Source organism: Aegilops tauschii, chromosome 2, assembly GCF_002575655.3.
Source record: "Aegilops tauschii subsp. strangulata cultivar AL8/78 chromosome 2, Aet v6.0, whole genome shotgun sequence".
NCBI classification, from domain to species: domain Eukaryota; kingdom Viridiplantae; phylum Streptophyta; class Magnoliopsida; order Poales; family Poaceae; genus Aegilops; species Aegilops tauschii.
The window spans coordinates 641,694,445-641,713,277 of NC_053036.3; the positions used below are offsets into that span (position 1 = coordinate 641,694,445).

At 47.8% G+C, this 18,833-nt stretch overlaps 1 protein-coding gene across 1 annotated transcript; it reads right to left on the reverse strand.

The window, feature by feature from the left end:
• Positions 1-8,062: 8,062 nt before the first annotated feature.
• Positions 8,063-8,666, reverse strand: LOC109786431 (pollen allergen Phl p 2-like). Its single transcript, XM_020344995.2, has one exon. It carries the CDS (start codon positions 8,613-8,615, stop codon positions 8,256-8,258), a length of 360 nt encoding a protein of 119 aa, XP_020200584.1. The 5' UTR covers positions 8,616-8,666; the 3' UTR covers positions 8,063-8,255.
• Between the last annotated feature and the right edge of the window lie 10,167 nt (positions 8,667-18,833).

Here is an 18,833-nt window from a genome sequence, read left to right on the forward strand (position 1 = left end):
TCACGTGGCTGCAGCGGACGGCTGCAGCAACAGGAAATCAGCACACAGCGGCCAACGCGTACGCATGGCTTGGCTCATGCATGCCTCATACGAGATGGCTGATTTGACTTGCATCGTGAGGCTTGTGGCGTGGTGGCTGGCTTGATGAAGTCTGCAGGAACCGGATGGAGGCGGGGATGGTTGTAGGTCCGATCGAAGAAGGGGCGGCGATGACCGGCACAACTTGACGAGCGGACTGAGGCGCGGACGGCGGCCGTTCCGGGCCACCGCGTGCCGCGCGAGGCCGCTAGTTGGAGAAGACGCCGGTGTAGTCGACACAAAGTCGGAGTAGAGGCGCGTGGGGGTCGATGGCGGCGGTGGGCAACGCAAACCGATTAAGTGGATCGGAAATCAAAAAGTAGTCACCGACCAAAGCGACCGGCGAGAGAGAGAGAAACCCGGATCAAAGGATCGGGAAAAAGACTCTCTAGGGCAGCCGGCCAACACAGCCGGCGGACAAACCCTAGGTATGGGCGGCGCGGCCCCTGGCGGCGGTCATGGAGGCCGACCGCCCCGGAGGCGGCGCGCGGAGCGGAAGTGTCGGGTGGCGGCTAGGGTTGGATCGATTAGGCTGATACCATGTTAGAAGGGAGAAAGAGAATAGGTGGAATCGTTGTTGTATTGCTTGAGCCTCGTGGGCATATATATATAGAAGTATAATGATCAACTTGAAGTACAAAACAAGCCAGAACAAATCCTAATCTATCTCGTCTTTCCTAATAATCAATATACTCAACACCACCTCCTTTTCTCCTCCTCACAAGGTACACATGTGGGTCTTCACGCCCTCTCGTTGCACCCTTGAACTCATGCCGTACCGTTTAGTTCAACCACCCCCCCCCCCCCCCCCCCCCCCACCACACACACCTTCCACTACTCTTGTCACCAAGTCAACATGTGCGGTGAAACGATCAACGCCGTGAAATATCTGCAATTTTTTTTCAGGAATCTCTAACAAAATAGTCATCTTATGGCAATTACGGATTTTTGCAAATGTTTGCTTGCGAAATATTGACAATACCAAATATTTGCATCAAACCAATTGGACTCTAAATGCCACTAGAATAGAGAATGTATATCAACTTAAAAAGGTACCTTCCAAAAATTCAACCAAACCTAAGCCACTTGAAGATGGGGAGGGGTATAAAAGGATTAAAATGCCACCAGGTAGAGGATGGATATGCAATGCATCACTTGAAAAAAGTACCTCTGGAAGATTTTGCCCCGTATATGACTATGCCCTTCTGCTTAGCCCGTGTGTGCGTGAGGAGCGCCATGGTCATCTTGATTGATGTTTGCCTGGTCATTGGTTTCAGTCATGTTTTAGAGTACATCATAATGTTTCATTTTGTGTTAGTGTGCTACCTTGTTTTTACGTTATTCTGATGAACACCAAAACGTTTTATTGTGTTTCAATATTTTGTAACCGCTAGCACTTTCATGGCTTCCTAGCTCCCCCTCCACCTGCAACCAACTCCGCCACCTCCCTCTCACACCATACATCAAGTCTAAAGGGTCTGTCTATGTCACATCTAATATCTCACATCTAAACTGACATCATCCTCTAATATGTCCCCACCTGTTGACAAACAATAAGCCTGGTTGCTCCCGATCACCCCCGCACAAGGATGCTTGTTTGTTTGCGTCGGCCAGTTTGTTTGTCGTGTGGGCAGCCCATCCCTTCCAGCCAGCTACCCCCGCCACCTGACCTTGTTTTTGTTGGGCTTTTTTGTTTGTTTGTTTTTTTACACGAAAAAGGCCACATGTGCACGCAGACCTGGCCTTGTTAGTAGAAGTTTTTTTTGCAAGAAAGAAGCTTAGATGACTCAGGAAAAAGTGCAAAAACCCAGACAGTTTTTGTGAATGAACAAAAATGAACAATGACTGATTAGTCAACCTCTGAAGATGAAAGACTAGCAGTAAAAAATGTGACGACGATCTGAAATTACTGAATATAATGAGTCAAACTCTCTGAACACGATGCAAGCTCTACGAACAATTACTGAAGATAATGAGTCAAACTCTATGAACATGCTGCATACTCTCTGAACATTGGCTCATAACTCAAACTCTCTGAACATGATGCATGCTCTCTGAACAAAAATAGAAAACTGAAAACATGATGCATGCTCTCTCAACATATGCACTGAATAAAAATGAAAAACAACTAGCACGGCATGCCTTCTTTGCTGTGAGTTCATTGTGCATCCTCAACTCTTGTACCCCCTATGCAACAACAAATCCTAACGAATCACAGCACTGAAAACACAAAATTCTGGCTAGCCCAAAACATAGGGCAGCACAGGCACAGGGTCGCTGCCCTCACAAAAAATCCAGGGCCGCAATGGCTCAAAATAACGTACATACCTACTTGTGCACACCCAGAGCACGGAAATTCGAGCTGTGCGGCAGTAATTTTGAGCATGTCGCACCAACAAAAATCAGGCAGGAGAAGAGGGGAAAAGTGAGCTACTCACTGCCACTTGCCAAGAATCAGCTGCGGAGAACTCCGGGACGGTGCCGACACCGATGATCCCGTGAGCCGCGCAGAGCTCGCGGGCAGGGCCGAATGACGGTGCCTTATCGGCAACACAGAGGTCGTCGGCGGTGTGGATGCCGCAGGCCTCGACGGCCGCGCAGCGCTCGCCCCCCGTGTCCACAGCGGGTGCCTCGTGCGCCGAGCAGAGGTGCGAACGGGGGGCTCGTCGCCTGCGATTTCGGTCGCCATGGGCTTCGAGCTTGTCGCCCCCATCTCTTCCTCCTCTGCTCCACCGATTCAACCAGTGCGCGGACAAAAAAAATCTGTCGGTGTGGATAATTATTGGAAAGCCGTTTTTATTTTGGAGATCTTGCAGAAAGCCTCCTACAGAAAGTTCAAAACGGGCAGTTCAGTGCAGAACCCTGCGTTGAGTACCCCTACAAAAAGCAAAGGCATTTTGAGGGTCTGCCTTGCAAAAATTTGTGAACTCAAAACTGTGATCTGAAAAAAATAGGTCACTGAAAACACTAGGACAGCTACGAAAAATCAACAAAAAAACAAAAATGAAAAAAAATAAAAGCATAGTTTTGTGTTCATTGATGAGTAGCAACTCGGGGCTCTCGAGTTATTGGTTGGCGTCCACTTGCAAGTCTATCTTCAAAAAAGATACCAAAAAATGGTTCTGACTATATACAAAAAACTAGTTGCAAAAAGTTGAGGGGGATGACTTGCAAAAAGTGACATGGAAAAGAAAAACTACGGGCCCACACTTGCGAGTGAACGGTCGTATTGAACACAAATTGGCCACAAAATCGCGAGTCAAAAGTGCACTTGCAACTAGGGTAGTTATAGCTTCACAAAAAAACACCTGAAGTTGCGAGACGAGGGTTGACTTGCAAAGTGACATGAAACGAAGAACTATTGGCGCATAATTGCGAGTCGGCGGTGGACTTGCAAACTGGGGCAATTACACTCCTACACAAAACACCAAAAAGTTTAGAGACGAGGGGTTGACTGGCAAGTGATAAGAAAATAAAACTACGGGGCGATTACAAACTAGGCAAAAGAACCACAGTTACAAGTCAAAAAAATAACTATATCCCGAGTTGGGAGTTGATGGTGGACTTGCAACTCAGGCGAATACAAACTACGGGTCCCCCCACTCCTCCGAGTTGGGGGTCGATGGTAGACTTACAATTGGGGGTGGTTACAAAAAAGAACACAGAAACCCCCACCTAGTTGCGAGTCGAGGGTCAATTTGCAAGTGGCATGAGACAAAAAGAACAAAAACAACCATCAAGTTGCGAGTCTATGGTGGACTTGCAACTCGGGGAGGGTACCGAGTTGCGAGTCAACGGTGGACATGCAACTGGGGCGATTGCAAAAATACTTCCCCAAGTTGCGACTCGATGGTAGACTTGCAACTGGCCGAAGGAAAAAAAAACCGCTAGTTGCGAGCCGAGGGTCGATTTGCAAGTGGTATGAGGCAAAACAACAAAAAAAGCCCTCGAGTTGCGAGTCGATGGTGTACTTGCAACTAGGGCGGGTACCTAGTTGCGAGTCGATAGTGTACTTGCAACTAGGGTGGGTACCGAGTTGCGAGTCGATTTGTGGATTTGCAGGTAGGGCGATTACAAACTAGGCAAAAGAAACCACAGATACAAGTCAAAAAAGAACTACGTCCCGAGTTGCGAGTCGATGGTGACTGGCAACTGGGGCGAATGCAAACTACGCCCCCTCCCCCCCCCCCCCGAGTTGCGAGTCGATGGTAGACTTGCAACTGGGGGTGGTTACAAGAAGAACACGGAAACCCCCACCCCCCTAGTTGCGAGTCGAGGGTCGATTTGCAAGTGGCATGAGAGACAAAAACAAAAAACCGACCTCGAGTTGCGAGTCGATGGTGGACTTGCAACTAGGGGCGGTTACCAAACTGGAAGTCAACGATGGACTTGCAAACTGTGGCAATTACAAAACTGCGTCCCCAAATTGCGACTCGATGGTAGACTTGCAACTGGCCGACGGACAAACCCGCTAGTTGCGAGCCAAGGGTCGATTTGCAAGTGGCATGAGACAAAAGGAAAAAAAACTCGAGTTCCGAGTCGATGGGGGACCTGCAACTAGGGCGGGTACCGAGTTGCGAGTCGATGGTGTACGTGCAACTAGGGCAGGTACCGAGTTGCGAGTCCATGGTGGACTTGCAACTAGGGCGGGTACCGAGTTGCGAGTCGATGGTGGACTTGCAAGTAGGAAGATTACAAACTAGGCAAAAGAACCACATTTACAAGTCAAAAAATAACTACATCTCGAGTTGCGAGTCGATGGTGGACTTGCAACTGGGGCGAATGCAAACTACACGCCCCCCTCCCCCCGAGTTGCGAGTCGATTGTAGACTTGCAACTAGGAGTGGTTACAAAAAGAACATGGAAACCCCCACCCCCCCTCTAGTTGCGAGTCGAGGATCGATTTGCAAGTGGCATGAGACAAAAGAACAAAAAACAGCCCTCAAGTTGCGAGTCGATGGTGCACTTGCAACTCGCGGCGAGTACTGAGTTGCGAGTTAACGGTGGACTTGCAACTGGGGCGATTACAAAACTACGTCACCAAGTTGTGACTCAATGGTAGACTTGCAACTCGCCGACGGAGAGAACCGCTAGTTGTGAGCCGAGGGGCGATTTGCAAGTGACATGGGACAAAAAGAACAAAAAAGCCCTCGAGTTGCGAGTCAATGGTGTACTTGAAACTAGGGTGGGTACCGAGTTGCGAGGGGGTGATGGACTTGCAACTAGGGCGGGTACCGAGTTGCGAGTCGATGCTGGACTTGCAAGTAGGGCGATTGCAAACTAGGCAAAAGAACCACATTTACAAGTCAAAAAAGAAACTATGTCCCGAGTTGCGACTCGATGGTGGACTTACAACTGGGGCGAATGCCCCCCCCTCCCCCTGAGTTGCAAGTTGATGGTAGACTTGCAACTGGGGCGTGGTTACAAAAAGAACACGGAAACCCCCACCCCCCTAGTTGTGAGTCGACGGTCGATTTGCAAGTGGCATGAGACAAAAAACGCCCTTGAGTTGCGAGTCAATGGTGGACTTGCAACTAGGGGCGGTTACCATGTTGCAAGTCAACCGTGGACCTGCAAACTGGGGCGATTACAAAACTAAGTCCACTAGTTGCGACTCGATAGTAGACTTGCAACTCGCCGACGGAAAAAACCGCTAGTTGCAAGCCAAGGGTCGATTTGCAAGTGTCATGAGACAAAGAACAAAAAAAAACCTCGAGTTGCGAGTCAATGGTGGACTTGCAACTAGGGCGGGTATCCGAGTTGCGAGTCGATGGTGGATTTTTCATTAACATCCAGAGCACATGAAAAACAGCAAAAAAATGTGGCAGCAGACATTACCGCAAAGCTTTCATTGACATCCCGAAAAAACATGCCAAAGCTCCTGCCGTTGTTCATCTCACAATGAACGAAGCAAACTGAGCACAACATCCTGGTTTCGGAGCTGAAAAGGCAAAATAAATAAATAAAGAGAACGTGAGTTCCTAAAGAATACCAATTACACAAAAGATAAATGATGGAAAAAGACATGGGCATGCAACAAAAACATATCATGACTCACATCATCCATGAAAAGCTACAGAAAAAAATACTGATCCTGTACAGTTTCCGCATCCATGAAAAACTATAAAATAAACATGATAGAACATATCATGTACAGTTTCTGCATCCATTTTAAAATGACTCATCATCTGGTAGTTAAAAAAAATCAAATCTACAACAAACAGTATCAAAGATGAACATCAGTATATGGTTAAAAAAATCCCTACTAGTACAGTTCTGATAACTCATCTGGAGCACAAACACATCATTACAAGTGCTCCCCACCCCTATGATGGATCCCCATTTTTTGAGAACTGATGTTCATATACTATACATGAAAAAAGAAAACGTGTATAAAGGTTATATACAGCCTTGGAAAGTACAAGCATATACCATGACAGATAAACATCCACATAAGAGAAAAGTCCTACTTGATCTGTTAGAAAAAATGGAACACAATCTATCACGACAGTACACACACAAAAAACAGTTAACCATCAAACGACTAGTTCACCCCCTACTTAAAAAAATGCCACGAGAAAAGCAAACAATTACCAATTGAATGTGCCACCAGTCTCACAAAATTTACTTACTAGCTATTGGCGCGCAGCCAGACAAAAACAAAAGACAAATCTACAAACAATAGTATCAAGAAGAACAACAATATATGATCGGAAAAACAATCCTACTAGTACAGTTCTGAGAACTCATCTGGAACACAACGCATTCTTACAAAGTGCTCCCCACACCTAATCCTCCTAAGAAAAATGGTTAACCCTCAATTCGTACAACCAACAAAACAACTTGAACCTCAATTCGTACAATCAAAACCTAATCAGCTACTGGAACCTACACCTACTTCTACTGAATATAGCAAAAAATGACAAGAAAATGAACTGAACACAGACAAAACTACCACTGATAAAATCCCCCTCCCTCACATCTGCGTGGATCCAAGACCACCGATAAAATCGCCCCTCCCTCACGGGGACGCGGGGGGGGGGGGGGGGGGGGGGCGCAGAAGGATCCCCATTAACAAGCAGATGAAAATCTGGACGGGATCGGAGACAAACCCTAGAACATGCGGTACATACAACACAAGCAGAGGGGAATAGTACTAAAAATCGAACAGAAACTACAAGAATCAAGAAGAGAAACTTAATTCACCGGGTCTCTACCCCCTCTTCCCTTCTCCCTCTCCATAATCGCCGTCGCCTGCTAGAAGCTCTGCCCTGGAGAGGAATGGGGAACGGGCGAATGAATGTGAGAGGGAAAACTCGATGGGCGCTCTCTGCAGAAGAATGCGAGGCGAGGATAGACAAAACAAAGGCCCCAGCCCAAAAATCTGAGAGAAAAAAAACACGGCCCGGCCCCAACTAACAACGACGTGGAACGGGCCGCGCGCCAGACAAACGAGCCGCGAGCCTGCGTTTGCGCGAATGTTAGAGAGGCCAGATCCAACGGCTCAGACAATTAGATGTGATGTGAGATAGCTATTTCACATCTAGATGTGAAATAGCAAATCTGAAGTTGAAAACATGATGGGGGCGAGAGATCAACAACAAAAACTAGCGAAGATTGCAAGTAGCAGGCACTGCAGCGAAATTATGGTTCTAGATGCCATGCTGCCACAAATATAGCCATAGTGTTTTCGTCTCATGTGTGATCAAAAGGGAAAAATAAAGTAGCACATTCACTACAAATGCATCTCCAAAATACAATCTCTAGCATAGACATGTGATGTACTCCCTCCATTCCTAAATATAAGTCTTTTTAGAGATTCCACTGTGGACTACATATGGAGTAAAATAAGTGAATCTACATTCTAAAATATGTCTATATACATCTGTATATAGTTTGTACTGGAATCTGTAAAAAGACTTACATTTAGGAACGGAGGGAGTAGTTCCTAAATCTTGTAGTCGTACAGAGGAGCCCGTTTTCGGTGTACATTCACAGGTCACGGAAGACATGCCATGAAACTAGGCCATTCTAAAAATGGATTATTTTTTCTGCTACACCTTTCCTTTCCCCGGGAAGATGATCATCATATTAGCATGTAGGTAAAAAATATGAAAGGTAACGAAATAATGAGCAAATAGTACCCTTAGGTTGCGCAGCATGGATATACAAATCTTCTAAAATGAATGAATGGCGTCATCATTCACAACAGTCGTGCCCTGCTTTGTCTGGTAACGGATGGCGAGAGGGGCCTTGAGTGGGGTAGAGGATACGGCCTTCCAGACGGAGTTCCCCTTGCCGGAGCTCCCAGCATTGCTCATGTCAATCCACTTGTCCGAGCCCTGCCCCTTGACCTGCATCTTGGAGAGGTCGTCGGCTGAGCCGCCAAAGGACTTGGCGGCCACGATGAGGTTGGTGGGGGTGGAGCCCTTCGTGAGTGCTAAACCAACCTTGCCCGAGGTGCTGCACCGGGCACCGGCGACGAGCACCATCATGATCGTCAAAGCCAGCACAGAGGCGGAGGAAAAGGAGGCCATCTCGGTCTCAAATCTCGCAATTTTTCTCCGTGCTGTTGTGAGGTTTGTGAGTTGTTGTATCAATGGAGTGCATGCATGCATGGTGGTATATTTTATGCGCGGAAGCCGGTGATGCCGCCCCTATATATATGTGGCTCTCTATTATTTGCACGTGATTGTCCTCGTATGTGAACTGACCATACTTTCCGTGTAGCCATTTCCCTTTATTAGATATATACTAATTCTCTAAACGATATGCACGCACAAGAAGCAATCTATATGTGTTTTTTCAGAATTAATTTTGTGGCCATGTTTTTTATTTTGCACACCTAAGAGCAACTCTAATCGCTAGCCAAAACCAGAATCCAATAAAGCTATCCCAAAGTTTATATTCTAACAAAATCGTGGGTGGTGCTTTCTTGTCGATGCCCAAAAACGTAGTTTGTATTTAATTCTCCTGCTTTGCGCATTCATATGAACTTCCACTTTCCTATTTTTCCAATTTTCGGAACGGCCTTTACTAGTTCTATTGACATTTTTTTTCCTATTTCCAAAATAACTATTAGTATTACTTATATAGCAATGCCATACATTAATGTCAAACAAAAAGCGTACACAAGAAAAAGGAAAATAACCTAAGGCCAGCTTATTGAACTTGCCTCGTGATTGTCGTCTTCTTTGACATGTACGATATTTAACATATCGAACAACAAGGACCCAACGAAAAGTACGGAAACACTTGTGTTCACCCGGTGGATCTATCCGCTCGCGTCGACCACCTACCTAGCAGTCAGATCTGTTATTGATCAGGTGGTCAGGAGCCAACCGCCGTTACTTCACTTTTCTGCAACTTGACACGTGTTTCAGAAGCATTTTCGCAACCCGACCCATGTTGCAGACAGCGCCGTTGCCGGACTCTTTTGAAACATTCTCCCTGTTGCGAGAAAGATTTCTGCAACATGAATGATGTTGTAAAACTTTCTTCCGTAATGATAAAAAATTCCGCAACATTAGCTTCGTTGCAGAACAACTTCTGCAACAATACCTCTGTTGCAAAAGTTCTGCAACATGAACTTTATTGCAAACATCTTAACGCAACATCATGCTTGTTGCAAAGCTAGCAGCTCAATCTGATGACCAACCCGCATTTAATCCAGAGATCCGCCAGTCGATGCGTAGCGCTCCCCCGAAAAGTACACAACTTGTTAGTCAAAAAGAAAATAAAAGTATTCTAATCCTAGACAATGCCTTCAAGAAGGAATTGCCGCACCTACGTCAGCATTGATGGGTCCAACCAAAGGTCGAACCACGGATTATCATCCCCAACGCATGGACGGTCTAACACCTTCAACAAGTAAACATGGGTTGGGGATGAGCTTACTTGTTCTCGAATACGTCATTACCAGGATCATGGTCTGAAGACTCCAATCAGCAAGAGAGTTTTTGGATCTCCTACTCCATGAACATGGCTCCCTACCTGATACGATGTGGCTCCATGTTTACCTGAAAAAAAGGAAGGGAGATTCCTTTTCTAATTGTTAAAAAATAGTTGTAATATGCTACAAAGCTAATTGGGATCGTAATACCATTGGCTTGCAATCCCAAAGCTCTTGCATGTAGTCAGAGGCAAGGTTATCAATATTGAGATACTAGACGGTCCAAATAGTATCCGAATTGTAGGTTCACAAATAGCAGAATCTTATTAGTATCGTAGCACTATGATACCTACCGGGACATTGATGGCCATGCCCGGTGGAGGAGGTGGTGATGCGCCCGCAGGCAATTGTCATTATTTTGGACATTAGGATCATGACCCTTCAGGATTTCAATTAGTTTTGGAATCCCAATTTATCTTTATTATGAATGGTTCGTTTGTGCGAAGAGATGAAGCCCGGTAGGGAAGCCCTAGTGCCTACACTTGCCACTTTTGTCAATCCTCTCGAAAATGTACTCCATACTCCTGCATGAAGTACTCATGGCGCACCAGAATAATTTTCATTATAGAGAAGTGTCTACAAACTGTGGAAAAATCCACATAAATGAAACCTCTCATGAAAATTTTATGAGAATGGATTTTTAGCACCCGGGGCCTAGGCACCCCCTTATCTCACCGTTGGCCCAGAATCCAGCTCATAGTGATATGTGCCATATACTGTAGCGAGTAAACTATTAGCAGGCCTACTGTTTGCTAAATGGAGGCGGTCGGTTGTAAATCAAATGGTGCTAGGCCTAGTCTGTCACGGTGCCTATAGGTTTGATTCCCCCAGTAACCGAGACCTGGACATGACATTTCACCGTTCTTTATTGGATCATTTCAAGACTGCTCCCTAGAGGCTGACCTTCAAAGCACATTAACAAACTAGTACAACTCAGTGAGATAATGGGGTCAAATTCTGCAATTATCAAGATGCCAAGATTTAACATATCAACTAATTTTCACAAGTTCTCATTTAAATTTTAGCCACCAAAAACTAATTAAATTTGATTAGGCTAACACCACTCCATACTCAAAGTACTCGGCTTCTATTTGATACCCAGATGTGTTTGAACAGTGCACTGATGGATGTTTGAATTATATTTATTAAGCTAGCATCTTTCTGTCTCATCATGGCGTGAAAACAGCTTGGAATCTGGCCCCACTCTCCCATCAACCGGCATGGTCAGGTCATACTTTCTATATGTTGTCACTTCACCCGTCTACTGGACCGAGTAGACCTATACTAGCATACCTAGTCCTTTCAGGTCTATCTCTGCATGCTGCATGCTACATCCTCTCACCCGTCGCTGTTTGTCTGTTTAACAAAAGCGGTTAATTAATCTGGACCTACAAATTGTCTGCAACTGGACAGTAGGTAGCACGAATCGTGAAACCGCTGTACGACCAGGATAAGAGGGTGCCGGGGCTACAGGATGCTGTCGCACCTTTCCGAAATTTTATTTAAATTCAATAAAGAAACAAAAGATCGATCCCGCTGTAGAAGCCTCTGTCAAGATATTGCTATATCTTGAATTCTTGAGCAACCAACTCCCCTTCCCTCCCACACGTTCATGGAATGGAGAGGCCATGCATGCGTATCATGCATGCTGTACACATTACATGCAGGCAACAGTCAGACCATGCCATATATGTGAAGTTAATTAGCAGTTAGACCACTGCATACCCATGAAGCTATCAGTATATATATCCTCCTTCATTTCCAAACCTCGATTAGTTAGTCACAGAGATATGTATCTGTCTCCTAGTCCTCCTTGCAAATACAATTGAAATGAGTCACTCACCCACCGCTCAAAAAAAGAAAAGAAATGATTCACTCACCCATATCAAAAGCAAAAAAAGAGGTCACCCGCTTAGATGAGCTATTAGAAAAAAACAGAAAAAATGGGTCTAGACTATGTAGGTATGAAGGTTCTTGCAAGACAACACGCGAACACAATACACCCGATCGCTCTAGTTTTGAAATGCTCTCGCCCCTTCTCATGACGCGCTCGCCCTACCCACCCAGATCTACCGGACTCCGCGTCGTGGCCGCCTGCCTCCCGCGAGCAACCAATGGATCCCTCTCGGCTTAAGCCCCCGGGGGGCTCACCTTCCGCTCGAGCTTCCCCACCATCTCCCCGACCGGCGTATCAAGGAGATCCCGCTCTGGATCCATCCAGAGTGCTTGTGGCGGACGATCTGGATGAGATTCGCTGGAGATGGTGGTGCGCCCGCGCGGATCGCATCCAGGATGCGGTTCACTAGGTGCATTCGTGCCTGAGAGAGATGAAAATGGCACATCAGAAGGCGAAGGTCCATACATATTTGCAGGCGGAGATGCTTCGAGATGTGCAGATCTGTTAGTGCCGCATAGATTTCGAGGCGAAATTGCCGGCGGAGATCATATTCTCAAAGGCAACGACGGAGGAGCAAGCTCTGATGCCCTCGCCGCGGCTACAGCTGGCTTTGTTGTTCAAATGGGCAGTGGAAGAGGGGAAATCCTCTAACCCTATTCGGAGCAACAAATTGGCAATGGAAGAGGGGAAATCCTCTAACCCTGTTCAGAGCAACAGATGGGCGTGTGTTCCCGGAGAGCTAAATTGCCCCCTCCAATCCCACCAATGCCCTCACAATCCAGCAGCAAGTGAGGAAGAATGGAGCGTGGGGCCTCAGCGGAAGACAATGCTCGCCCGTGAATCACTTTGAGCTCGCCCGTGACGATGGCAGCGAGGGAAGGTTGTATTTGTATGCTGGTGATACAGTCTCAGATCCACCTGAATTGCAGCCGCTCCCTATGAGCTTCAACAACAGTTTTGTCTCCAATTATCACTCTGGGCACCACTGTAGTTGCGATTCGAAGCTGGATAGGGAGGATGGATTCATCGAGCAGAGAGGAGTGATTGGTGAACATGTGATATATATCCTCATTCACTTCAAGGAGGATATATATACCGATAGATTCATCAAGCATGAAGCTATCAGTATATATATCCTCCTTCACTTCCCTACCTCGATTAGTTAGTCACAGAGATATGTATCCACCTCCTAGTCCTCCTTGCAAATACAATTGAAATGAGTCACTCACCCACCGCTCAAAAAAAGAAAAGAAATGATTCACTCACCCATATCAAAAGCAAAAAAAAAAGTGGTCACCCGCATAGATGAGCTATTAGAAGAAAACTGAAGGAATGGGTCTAGACTATGTAGGTATGAAGGTTCTTGCGAGACAACACGCGAACACAATACGCCCGATCGCTCTAGTTTTGAAATGCTCTCGCCCCTTCTCACGACGCGCTCGCCCCACCCACCCAGATATGCCGGAATCCGCACCGTCGCCGCCTGCCTCCTGCGAGCAACCAATGGATCCCTCTCGGCTTAAGCCCCCGGGGTCGCACCTTCTGCTCGAGCTTCCCCGCCGTCTCCCCGACCGGCGTATCAGGGAGATCCCGCTCTGGATCCATCCAGAGTGCTTGTGGTGGACGATCTGGTTGAGATTCGCTGGAGATGGTGGTGCTCCCACGCGGATCGCATCCAGGATGCGGTTCACTAGGTGCATTCGTGCCTGAGAGAGATGAAAATGGCACAGCAGAAGGCGAAGGTCCATACATATTTGCAGGCGGAGATGCTTCGAGATGTGCAGATCTGTCAGTGCCGCATAGATTTCGAGACGAAATTGCTGGCGGAGATCATATTCTCAAAGGCAACAGCGGAGGAGCAAGCTCTGATGCCCTCACTGCGGCAACAGCTGGCTTTGTTATTCAAATGGGCAGTGGAAGAGGGGAAATCCTCTAACCCTGTTCGGAGCAACAAATGGGCAATGGAAGAGGGGAAATCCTCTAACCCGGTTCAGAACAACAGATGGGCGTGTGTTCCCGGAGAGCTAAATTGCCCCCCCTCCAATCCCACCAATGCCCTCACAATCCAGCAGCAAGTGAGGACGAATGGAGCGTGGGGCCTCAGCGGAAGACAATGCTCGCCCGTGAATCACCTTGAGCTCGCCCGTGACGATGGCAGCGAGGGAAGGTTGTATTTGTATGCTGGTGATACAGTCTCAGATCCACCTGAATTGCAGCCGCTCCCTATGAGCTTCAACAACAGTTTTGTCTCCAATTATCACTAAGGGCACCAATGTAGTTGTGATTCGAAGCTGGATAGGGAGGATGGATTCATCAAGCAGAGAGGAGTGATTGGTGAACATGTGATATATATCCTTATTAACTTCAAGGAGGATATATATACTGATAGATTCATCAGGCATGAAGCTATCAGTATATATATCCTCCTTCACTTCCCTACCTCGATTAGTTAGTCACAGAGATATGTATCCACCTCCTAGTCCTCCTTGCAGATACAATTGAAATGAGACTCACCCACCGCTCAAAAAAAGAAAAGAACTGATTCACTCACCCATATCAAAAGCAAAAAAAGAGGTCACCCGCTTAGATGAGCTATTAGAAGAAAACTGAAGAAATGGGTCTAGACTATGTAGGTATGAAGGTTCGTGCGAGACAACACGCGAACACAATACGCCCGGTCGCTCTAGTTTGGAAATGCTCTCGCCCCTTCTCACGACGCGCTCGCCCCACCCACCCAGATATGCCGGAATCCGCACCGTCGCCGCCTGCCTCCTGCGAGCAACCAATGGATCCCTCTCGGCTTAAGCCCCCGGGGGTCGCACCTTCCGCTCGAGCTTCCAAACCGTCTCCCCGACCGGCGTATCAGGGAGATCCCGCTCTGGATCCATCCAGAGTGCTTGTGGCGGACGATCTGGATGAGATTCGCTGGAGATGGTGGTGCGCCCGCGCGGATCGCATCCAGGATGCGGTTCACTAGGTGCATTCGTGCTTGTGAGAGATAAAAATGGCACAGCAGAAGGCGAAGGTCCATACATATTTGCAAGCGGAGATGCTTCGAGATGTGCAGATCTGTCAGTGCCGCATATATAGATCGAGACAAAATTGCTGGCGGAGATCATATTCTCAAAGGCAACGGCGGAGGAGCAAGCTCTGATGCCCTCGCCGCGGCTACAGCTGGCTTTGTTGTTCAAATGGGCAGTGGAAGAGGGGAAATCCTCTAACCCTGTTCGGAGCAACAAATGGGCTATGGAAGATGGGAAATCCTCTAACCCTGTTAAGAACAACAGATGGGCGTGTGTTCCCGGAGAGCTAAATTGCCCCCTCCAATCCCACCAATGCCCTCACAATCCAGCAGCAAGTGCGGACGAATGGAGCGTGGGGCCTCAGTGGAAGACAATGCTCGCCCGTAAATCACCTTGAGCTCGCCCGTGACGATGGCAGCGAGGGAAGGTTGTATTTGTATGCTGGTGATACAGTCTCAGATCCACCTGAATTGCAACCGCTCCCTATGAGCTTCGACAACAGTTTTGTCTCCAATTATCACTCTGGGCACCAATGTAGTTGCGATTCGAAGCTGGATAGGGAGGATGGATTCATCAAGCAGAGAGGAGTGATTGGTGAACATGTGATATATATCCTTATTAACTTCAAGGAGGATATATATACCGATAGATTCATCAGGCATGAAGCTATCAGTATATATATCCTCCTTCACTTCCCTACCTCGATTAGTTAGTCACAGAGATATGTATCCACCTCCTAGTCCTCCTTGCAGATACAATTGAAATGAGACTCACCCACCGCTCAAAAAAAGAAAGAACTGATTCACTCACCCATATCAAAAGCAAAAAAAGAGGTCACCCGCTTAGATGAGCTATTAGAAGAAAACTGAAGAAATGGGTCTAGACTATGTAGGTATGAAGGTTCGTGCGAGACAACACGCGAACACAATACACCCGGTCGCTCTAGTTTGGAAATGCTCTCGCCCCTTCTCACGACGCGCTCGCCCCACCCACCCAGATATGCCGGAATCCGCACCGTCGCCGCCTGCCTCCTGCGAGCAACCAATGGATCCCTCTCGGCTTAAGCCCCCGGGGGTCGCACCTTCCGCTCGAGCTTCCCAACCGTCTCCTCGACCGGCGTATCAGGGAGATCCCGCTCTGGATCCATCCAGAGTGCTTGTGGCGGACGATCTGGATGAGATTCGCTGGAGATGGTGGTGCGCCCGCACGGATCGCATCCAGGATGCGGTTCACTAGGTGCATTCGTGCTTGTGAGAGATAAAAATGGCACAGCAGAAGGCGAAGGTCCATACATATTTGCAAGCGGAGATGCTTCGCGATGTGCAGATCTGTCAGTGCCGCATAGATTCGAGACAAAATTGCTGGCAGAGATTATATTCTCAAAGGCAACGGCGGAGGAGCAAGCTCTGATGCCCTCGCCGCGGCTACAGTTGGCTTTGTTGTTCAAATGGGCAGTGGAAGAGGGGAAATCCTCTAACCCTGTTCGGAGCAACAAATGGGCTATGGAAGAGGGGAAATCCTCTAACCCTGTTAAGAACAACAGATGGGCGTGTGTTCCCGGAGAGCTAAATTGCCCCCTCCAATCCCACCAATGCCCTCACGATCCAGCAGCAAGTGCGGACGAATGGAGCGTGGGGCCTCAGCGGAAGACAATGCTCGCCCGTGAATCACCTTGAGCTTGCCTGTGACGATGGCAGCGAGAGAAGGTTGTATTTGTATGCTGGTGATACAGTCTCAAATCCACCGGAATTGCAGCCGCTCCCTATGAGCTTCAACAACAGTTCTGTCTCCAATTATCACTCTGGGCACCACTGTAGTTGCGATTCCAAGCTGGATAGGGAGGATGGATTCATCAAGCAGAGAGGAGCGATTGGTGAACATGTGATATATATCCTCATTCACTTCAAGGAGGATATATATACCGATAGATTCATCAAGCATGAAGCTATCAGTATATATATATCCTCCTTCACTTCCCTACCTCGATTAGTTAGTCACAGAGATATGTATCCACCTCCTAGTCCTGCTTGCAGATACAATTGAAATGAGTCACTTACCCACTGCTCAAAAAAAGAAAAAAAAAATGATTCACGCACCCATATCAAAAGCAAAAAAAGAGGTCACCCGCTTAGATGAGCTATTAGAAGAAAACTGAAGAAATGGGTCTAGACTATGTAGGTATGAAGGCTCTTGCGAGACAACACGCGAACACAATACGCCCGATCGCTCTAGTTTTGAAATGCTCTCGCCCCTTCTCACGACGCGCTCGCCCCACCCACCCAGATCTGCCGGAATTCGCGCCGTCGCCGCCTGCTTCCTGCGAGCAACCAATGGATCCCTCTCGGCTTAAGCCCCCGGGGGGCGCACCTTCCGCTCGAGCTTCCCCACCGTCTCCCCGACTGGCGTATCAAGGAGATCCCGCTCTGGATCCATCCAGAGTGCTTGTGGCGGACGATCTGGATGAGATTCGCTGGAGATGGTGGTGCGCCCGCGCGGATCGCATCCAGGATGCGGTTCACTAGGTGCATTCGTGCCTGAGAGAGATGAAAATTGCACAGCAGAAGGCGAAGGTCCATACATATTTGCAGGCGGAGATGCTTCGAGATGTGCAGATCTGTCAGTGCCGCAAAGATTTCGAGGCGAAATTGCTGGCGGAGATCATATTCTCAAAGGCAACGGCGGAGGAGCAAGCTCTGATGCCCTCGCCGCGGCTACAGCTGGCTTTGTTGTTCAAATGGGCAGTGGAAGAGGGGAATCCTCTAACCCTGTTCGGAGCAACAAATGGCCAATGGAAGAGGGGAAATCCTCTAACCCTGTTCAGAGCAACAGATGGGCGTGTGTTCCCGGAGAGCTAAATCGCCCGCCTCCAATCCCACCAATGCCCTCACAATCCAGCAGCAAGTGAGGAAGAATGGAGCGTGGGGCCTCAGCGGAAGACAATGCACCCCCGTGAATCACTTTGAGCTCGCCCGTGACGATGGCAGCGACGGAAGGTTGTATTTGTATGCTGGTGATACAGTCTCAGATCCACCTGAATTGCAGCCGCTCCCTATGAGCTTCAACAACAGTTTTGTCTCCAATTATCACTCTGGGCACTACTGTAGTTGCGATTCGAAGCTGGATAGGGAGGATGGATTCATCAAGCAGAGAGGAGTGTTGGTGAACATGTGATATATATCCTCATTCACTTCAAGGAGGATATATATACCGATAGATTCATCAAGCATGAAGCTATCAGTATATATATCCTCCTTCACTTCCCTACCTCGATTAGTTAGTCACAGAGATAAGTATCCACCTCCTAGTCCTTCTTGCAAATACAATTGAAATGAGTCACTCACCCACCGCTCAAAAAAAGAATAGAAATGATTCACTCACCCATATCAAAAGCAAAAAAAAGTGGTCACCCGCATAGATGAGCTATTAGAAGAAAACTGAAGGAATGGGTCTAGACTATGTAGGTATGAAGGTTCTTGCGAGACAACACGCGAACACAATACGCCCGATCGCTCTAGTTTTGAAATGCTCTCGCCCCTTCTCACGACGCGCTCGCCTCACCCACCCAGATCTGCCGGAATTCGCGCCGGCGCCGCCTGCCTCCTGCGAGCAACCAATGGATCCCTCTCGGCTTAAGCCCCGGGGGTCGCACCTTCCGCTCGAGCTTCCCCACCGTCTCACCGACCGGCGTATCAGGGAGATCCCGCTCTAGATCCATCCAGAGTGCTTGTGGCGGACGATCTGATTGAGATTCGCTGGAGATGGTGGTGCTCCCATGCGGATCGCATCCAGGATGTGGTTCACTAGGTGCATTCGTGCCTGAGAGAGATGAAAATGGCACAGCAGAAGGCGAAGGTCCATACATATTTGCAGGCGGAGATGCTTC

Coding starts and splice junctions, on each gene's coding strand:
- LOC109786431 (XM_020344995.2), bottom strand. CDS start 8,615: ATGGCCTCCTTTTCCTCCGCCTCTGTGCTGGCTTTGACGATCATGATG.